This window comes from Drosophila innubila, chromosome X (genome assembly GCF_004354385.1).
Source record: "Drosophila innubila isolate TH190305 chromosome X, UK_Dinn_1.0, whole genome shotgun sequence".
NCBI lineage: Eukaryota > Metazoa > Arthropoda > Insecta > Diptera > Drosophilidae > Drosophila > Drosophila innubila.
Window position 1 is genome coordinate 6533332 of NC_047626.1, and position 8299 is coordinate 6541630.

The 8299-nt window shown below is 33.3% G+C and overlaps 1 protein-coding gene across 2 annotated transcripts; it reads left to right on the forward strand.

The window, feature by feature from the left end:
- The first annotated feature begins 1196 nt into the window (after window positions 1-1196).
- On the forward strand, window positions 1197-3496 carry LOC117789061. 2 transcript variants are annotated; one of them, XM_034628088.1, is made up of 2 exons: window positions 1197-1558; window positions 2933-3496. In XM_034628088.1, the coding sequence occupies exon 2, from the start codon at window positions 2967-2969 to the stop codon at window positions 3294-3296; it is 330 nt and encodes a 109-aa protein (XP_034483979.1). In that variant the 5' UTR covers window positions 1197-1558; window positions 2933-2966; the 3' UTR covers window positions 3297-3496. The 2 variants fall into 2 exon arrangements, with proteins under 2 accessions (XP_034483979.1, XP_034483969.1); XM_034628078.1 differs by having other exon boundaries at window positions 1197-1547.
- The last annotated feature ends 4803 nt before the right edge of the window (window positions 3497-8299 follow it).

Here is an 8299-nt window from a genome sequence, read left to right on the forward strand (position 1 = left end):
AAACTTCTTTTCTTTCGCTCTTCTCATTCCCCATTCTTATGCTCGGCCATAGAAAAGTTGTTGGCCAGGTACAAACTACGCAGCGCCTTTTGGCCAACAATTTTTGATGAAGTGCAGCCTGCAATTGACAGCGGCTCAGTCTCGGCTCAAATTGCTCAAATTGTGGCTCAACTTTTGCGCTTCATTTGCGCAAAACTTTGCATCTAAACGCGCAATTAAACCAAAATTTTAAATTCAAAACTTTGACACTGCCAGGCAACGAGAACACAAACTGGAGCAGGACAGACACAGGTTCAAGACTTGGGCTAAAAAACAGCAAAAAACTGGAGAATTGCTGAAAATAAAAACAGCTGGCACTGTGGAAAACACCTAAATAAAACATCATATGCAGCTAATGCAAATTTTTATTATTTCCCCACAAAAACAAAAACTTTCGTCATTTCAAAGAAAACCACAAAATATAAAATTAATATATGTCTTTGCTCTTAGCTGGCTAGAAAAAAAGCAACAGCAAAGTATCAGAAGACTGTTTATATTTTTCCGTTCAGATATTTAGCAATTTCCTAGAGCTGACATAAATATTCAGAGTTTGCAATAAGTTTTATTGAACTTTAAGAAAGTTTTCAAAGTATTAGAATTCATATGATATTTGTACTCGTCAGTTTAGAAACTTTAGAATCTGCGGAAAAGAAGATCTCTAAAGTTTAGATATTAGATAGTCAATTAATTGTTCTGAAAAATACTGCAGATTATTTTTTTTTTTTTATTTATTTTTTTCAAAAATAGTTAAATCCAATAGCTGTCTTATTTAATTTTGTTTAACCTGTTCTAGAAGCTTTACTATAATCAAATCTTATTCTTCTTTGTCTAAAAAAATATATGTGTATTTTTTAATTTTGTCTAAACAATTACTTGACAAACCATCGATACATATATAGTTTTTCAAAATTTTTTTTGTAAATATTTCGAAATATAAAGTAGTATCTTAAAGCTTTACTTTTTCTGTAGAGAGCACCTAATAAAAGTGGGGCGTATTAATTGAATTGTAAACTTTATACTATACTTACTTTTTAAGACCAAAACTTGATTATATTTTCTAAGGATAAACTCTATTTAAGGTGCCTGTATCCCGATAACTGGTCTGGGTTGCCTCTGATTCTGTTGTAAGTCTGTTGAATCAAATATTGACTGTTAAGTCCAAGGGTAGCAACGACTTTCTCAATTTAAATGGCATTCGTTAGACACAAATCTCAGAAAATCAAACACAAAGATATAAAAAATTTTTAATTTGTTTTCTGGCCATATTTAAAAAAATAACGTGTACTTTTAAATCTAAAAAAATAAATATATAAAAAGAGGAAGCACTAACGTTGATGGTAGTTGATGGCACCAAATGAAGCACCCCAGCATTTAGCTGGGCAGAAGATGAAGTCGCAATCGCAATCTCAATCGCAATCTCAATCCCAGAACCAGAACCAGTCGCATCAAATGCAGGCAAAGGTGAAAAAGGGCAGCTTATTGAGCGCCGTTGAGGATATACAGCGCATGTGAGTACAAGGTTATTATTGTTCTCAAAATATATTTATAAATCCGATAGTATATAATATTTATAAAAAAGTATATAATAATATTACAATACTTTTTTTTTCCACACTCTTTAATATTGATTATACTTTTTATTTAATTTCATTCATTACTTAAAAGTAGTGAAGTTAAAATACATACAAAATCGACAAAATCGAAACTTCAAATTCTCATAACTTTGTCAAAAACCAACCGATTTCCTTGCGGAATGTCAATTTTTTCATCATTTGACCTCTATTTTGATTTTGCATCAAATTTGGAAAACTAATTTTTTTTTCATCACTGTCCATTTCTTTCCATACTTTTCCTTTTACGCATTTTTAAAACTTCAAACTATCATAACTTGGTCAAAAATTAACCGATTTCCTTGCGGAATGTCAATTTTTGCATCATTTGACCTCTATTTTGATTTTGCATCAAATTTGGAAAACTAATTTTTTTTTCATTACTATCCATTTTTTTTCCATACTTTCCCTTGGCGCATTTTCAAAAACTTCAAAGTGTCATAACTTGGTCAAAAATTAGCCGATTTCCTTGTGGAATGTCAGTTTTTTCATCATTTTGCCTCTATTTTAAGTCTGCATCAAATTTGGAAAACTAATTTTTTTTTCATCTCTGTACATTTTTTTCCCCATATTTTCCCCTTGACGCATTTTGAAAAACTTTAAACTGTCATAACTCTGTCAAAAATGAACCGATTTCCTCGCGGAATGTCAATTTTTTCATCATTTTGCCTCTATTTTGAGTCTGCATCAAATTTGGAAAACTAATTTTTTTTTCATCACTGTCCATTTTTTTCCATACTTTCCCCTCGACGCATTTTCAAAAACTTCAAACTGTCATAACTTGGTCAAATATTAACCGATTTCCTTGCGGAATGTCAATTTTTTCATCATTTGGCCTCTATTTTGATTCTGCATCAAATTTGGAAAACTAATTTTTTTTTCATTACTATCCATTTTTTTCTTTATTTTCCCTTGACGCATTTTCAAAAACTTTAAACTGTCATAACTCTGTTAAAAATTAAACGATTTCCGATTGTCCACATTTTTGCTTGACACTTTTTTTTTTAAACTTCAAACTGCTATAACTTGGACAAATCTTAACCGATCCGTTTGGGGAATGTCAATTTTATCATTATTGGACCTTTAACTTGATTCTGCATTAAAATTTCTATTATTTTCCATCACTGTCTATCTCTTTGATGTTTTTATCCTTTTAAAAAACGTGTGTTTGGGAAACTGTATTTATGTAACACGATGTTTTATTTGCCGATTGATCGACAACTCAATTTTTTCTTTAATATTAAGAAATTGAAAATTAACTGAGTTTTTTTGTTGTTGAACAGGTCACCGGATGCCATTGTGCAGGAGTTCGATCGCATGGTGGAGCACACGGGTCGTCATTTCGGGGATGAGACGCATATGCCGTGCACCAAGGTGGCTGATAAATTGTTGCGCTGTCTGCGGCAACATCATCAGGAGTCGTACATGTGCTTCAACGTGATGGAGGAGTATCGCCAATGCGTGGGACGTGCCACACAGACGTATGTCGATCAGATGGCCGAGCAGGAGGCGCGACTGAATCCACAACTGCTGCCGGTGGTGCCACCACAGGTGGCGCCACAAGCCATCGCGTTGCCAACGGTCAACGTTGCCAAGGAAGTGCGACGCACACGCAGCTGGTTAAAGCCATGGACTTGGCTGCGTTAAGGCCTCGAATCAAATTTTAAAAGCAATTTCCAACACAATTCTCTCACAATTCCCCCCGCACCCGCACCCTCACATATGCGACGCACTATCAAAATTGCTGGCAACACCACTTGGTATGTGGTGCATGCCCCATTTGACTCTTGCCCCATGGATAAATCGTTTTACTAATTAAACAGACGGCGTCTCGCCGCATCAACTTGGAGTTGCATGTTTGCTACTTAGCCAAAAATCTAAAAAAAACCAAAAAAAATATAGAAAGAGAGAAGAAAATCAGTTAAGGAAAAGGTAGCAAAATGCAAGCTAAATATTTGTGCAGCACTCGGGCAAGTTGCATGCTACACAAACTTGCCCCGCGGCCAGTTTTTGGCTGAATGCTGCAAGTTGGCTTCCAAAGTTGTACTCTCTATTCATTTATTTGAATGTCTACATCATCTGCCAGCTGCTGCTTCTCTTCTTCACTCTCTTTCCTCTGCCTCTATATGAGTGTGTCTATGTGTGTGTGTGTAGTGTGTGGCAAGGACCTGGTTGCATCCTGTCTGCCTTGTGCTGCTTGCAATTTGCAATAAAAGTAAATCTGCTGCAGCTGCACAGCTAACACAGCTCCTGTGGCAGCTGAAAGCTGATATATTCCCCTCCTTCACCTTCTCCACTCCCACTCCCCCACCCACCACACACACACACACATTCATCACACACTCCCATCATAGGCATGTGTGCATGTGTGTGTGCGGTTTCAGGTTGAAAGCCTTTTGGCCATGGTAAGCAAACATTAGAATTTATTAAATCCAGCACAGTCGCCCCGAAAACTTTCCAAAAATGCTGAAAACAATTTGACAAGTTGGCACAACCATGAGATACCCTGCGAATTTATCTTCCAAAATTCCAACAGTTCTTATCAAGTCTGAAAATATATCCGTAACTTTTAAACCCGACTTTTTGGTTTGAATATTGCTTAAATTTTCTAACAAACAACTTTTTTAATATTTTCCATTGTTTTTATATTTTTTCAGATTTTTTTTTTTACATACAATTTATTTATAAAAAACTTCTAATTTTTTTTTAAAGAATTTTGCTTGGGATATTAATATTATTATTATTTTTGCACTGTTTTAAAGTAAAGCTGAAATATTTAAAAATTATGCATGGTAAAATACTTATATATATATATTTTTTTTTTTTGACATACAATTATTTAATAATAAACTTTTAATTTTTTTTTAAGAATTTAACTTGAGATATTGATATTATTATTATTTTTGCACTGTTTTAAAATAAAGCTGAAATATTTATAAATTATCAATAGTAAAATAAATAAATTATAAATTTATAAATTATTGAACAACTGTATGTGTATAAGTGAACAAATACCCTGTAAATTTAACAGTTAATTATCTTTACATATATTGTAGTATGTATTTATTTATTTATTTATCATTAATACTTATTTTTTGTATAATTTAATCTATAAATATTTGAATGTGTATGCATACATATGTGCAAACGTTAAATACCCTGAACTTTTGTCTGATATATAAACCTAGCTTAATTTGATTCGTTTTACATATAATGTTTAAAGGTTTTATGAAATACCCTTAAAATGGAATAACATAGTTTATCATTTACCAAGTTTCCTTTATTTTTTTCGTAATACCGATTAGGTGTACAAGTATTTGTGTGTATGCACAGCAAAGAGATACTCTGTAAATTTATTCGAAAGTGAACAAGCACAGCCACAAGATACCCTACAAATTTAACATACTTACCAAATTTTGTAAATACAGGGTATATGTATGTAGAGGTTTTGTCAAAAAGTGACATAATGAGAGCAATTTTTGTAAGTCTCTCTTTACAATGAGAAGTACAGGGGATACATATGGCTTGTTTCATTACATAAGCTCCTGTTGCAACTCAATAAATTAAAATTTTGTGTTTATCATACCCTTTCTTAAAATTTCAATGAGTACAGGGTATAGAAAGAAAAATTATTGCATATAAAACTCACCTGGCTAGTGAGCGAGTGAGAGCAATAGACTGAGAGAAGGAAGGACAGAGGAGGTAGGAGAGAGGAGGCTGTAAATGCCGTTGGACCAAAAGGGGGAGCAATAAACTTTTGGGCGTATGTGTGTGTGTGTGTGTGTGTGTGTGCCGCCCACAGATATACGCACTCCATTGCCTGCTAAAGATTTGTACTATCTTTGTACACACACTCACACACTCGTCCACATGGGGGCATATACCAATAATCCAACATTGCTTTTAGCATTCCCCACCCAAAAACGTAGTGAAAAATGTTGCAAAAAAAAAAACAGGAGGAAAATGAGTAAGAGAGGAGCAAGCAAAATGCCTGCGAGGAGCTAAAAGAGTTTTTCGACCAACGTCAACAACAGCAAAAACAACAGCAAAAACAAAAACAAAAACAAAATACATGACCCAACTCATGACTCATACTGACCGAGGCATATCGAAGATAGATATGAAAATATCTCAAGATAAGCGAAATGAAAATGGTATGAACGTTATTGAACAATGAAACTCTCAAGGAATGAAAGATGAGTTTTTCCAGATAAATGGAAATGGGCTTTGGCGCATTCTCCAGCTGTATAATTCTTAGAAAATGCTGAAAATGGTTTCTTAAAGAGCTTAACTTAAAGTCAAATGAGTTGAAGTGAATTGGAATTTTATGAAAAAAACTAAATAATTCGTTAAGTATTTATTGAAAATGGTTTCCTAATGCGCTTACGTTGAGGTATCATTAATTGAGTTGGAATTTTATGGCGTTTGTCTATCAAAATGTTGTTTTCCTTAAACAATTTTGGTTGAGAGCTTTACGGGAATGAGAAAGATTTAGTTAAGAGCAACACTCGTAATTATTTTATTCGTAAGGAATCAGTTAAGAGAAATGCTTCCTTAATTACTTTAAAATAATATTTTGCAATACGTTGAAAAATTATGTAAGAGTTTCAAAATTATTTTGAGCTAGCTCTTCATGAAGACTCTTTGAAAATATTAGAAAAAATATGCATTGATTTGAATGATGTATTTATAAATAATATAATATTTATAAAATCACTTGTTAAGTATAAATTCTACACAAGCATAATTATAAATAATTCCATTAAAAATATTAACATTATGAATTCGTCAATATTTTTTTTTTTATTTGTTATCACAATTTAAATCGATTGCAACCTAAAGGAAAAATCTGGAAGGTTCCTTTGCCACATAAGTTGAGTTTTGTTTGTTTGGCTCTAAGTAATACCTATCAGCTCCAATCTCTAATCCCTAATGCTCCATCATTGCTCACCGTCTTTTATCCTGGGCCAGAAGCTGTTTTTGGCCATCTTTTTGCAACAAACAAAAGAAAAAATAAGGCGCAAACTGTGAGCCGACATTGACTTAATAAAAAGGAAAGACAAGAAAAGAAAGGAGGCAGAAAAATAACGGGACATGCAACAACTTAAGCAACAGCAACAGCAACAACAACAAAATCACAGTGTACTTAACAACGTCAACCTGTGCGCGCCACGCCCCCTTTCGCCCTTACTCCTTTACCCCTTAACCCGTTTACCCCTTTTCTCCACCTCACAGGAAAAGTCCCAGCTGCCTGAACCCTTCAGTTTATGCTCGCTTAGCTGTTTCTTTTCGTGTTTTCAGTTTTTTCGTCGATACCCTGTAAATAAAAATATGGCTACATGGGGTATGTCAGGCTTGTAACTAATTTTGAAACAGACAGTAGTTGAAAATTCTAATCTAATTCTAATTTTAATTTTTTTCTTTACAGTTCATAATTAGTATTTTATTTAATTTTTATTTTTAATATTTAACTTAATTTTTATACTTGGTAATTTTTTCTTTGCCGAGTGCTTTTAGTCGTGCATAAATAAAATAAAAAAAAAAAGAACAGCAGTCTTAATATAGATTAAATAACAAATTTTTAACAAATTTTGTTTTGAGATTTGAGAAAAAAATCTGTTTGCTAGACTATATATCATTTTTTTATATTTTCTACATTTCTCCTCAAGTTGTCTTATTTTAAAAATCAAATTTTTTAGGTTATTTCACTTACCGGTTTTTTATATCAGTGCATAACTTAAGGAAGTTCTTTACTTCTGTATTAGTTTATGCCACTAAATATACCCTGTAGACATTGTGTATCACATTTATACCATGTCTAAATCAAACATTCTCAAATAAAGACCTTATAATTTTTTTAATTGCTTTATTTACTATAAAATTTTCCTGAAATTTTACTAATTACAATGCTGAAATTTGGAATACTTCTAGACATTAAAGTTATATGCTGATGTTAAGGATTAAAAAAGCATTCAAGAAGAAATAAAAATAGTTACGTAAAAATTAGTAAAGATACGAGCTGGCATAATTTATTTAGTTATAGGGTATTTGTAGGTTGCAACTATTTGACAAATGCTGACGTACTCTACTTTTTTTTGGTGAAAGGGTGAAAGAGTCTGCATATCTTATTTTATTATTTTTTTTTTTTTTCGGCCTCCTTCGAAACATGGTGGCATAAAGATTATTATGAAAGTATTTTGCTAAGCTTCTCGTTCGTGTCTTGCACTTGCATTGGCATCTACCCTCTACCTGAAGTGGTAGGGGTGGATAGGGGTTGGGGGGTGGGTAAGCTGTTCCATGTATGTAGAGTGTACACTATACATACGTTAGTATCTGGCTGTATCCATCTCTGTCATGCCATTTGGTTGGGCACTCTTGAGGGCTTAAGTGTGCATGCATTACGGAATGTGTACTCCAGTTAGATACGAGTTTACGTATTTCCAACTATCTATGTTAGTATACATCTACATCTACATACTATACATATGCACAAGTATGAGTACGAGTATAACTACTCGTAATCGCACTCGGCATGCATCTACGGATAATTTATTAGGGCACTGCTTTAATTTTGATCCCAACTTGTGTATCCAGGTATCTGAATGAGCTTGACTCGGCACCAAGGCAACCCATTACCAATTAAAATGTCA

Excerpts from the sequence above, each read along its gene's own strand:
- LOC117789061 (XM_034628078.1), top strand. The coding sequence starts at position 1,384 with ATGGCACCAAATGAAGCACCCCAGCATTTAGCTGGGCAGAAGATGAAG. Across the intron at positions 1,548-2,932 it reads GTTGAGGATATACAGCGCAT|GTCACCGGATGCCATTGTGC; the intron begins GTGAGTACAAGG and ends GTTGTTGAACAG.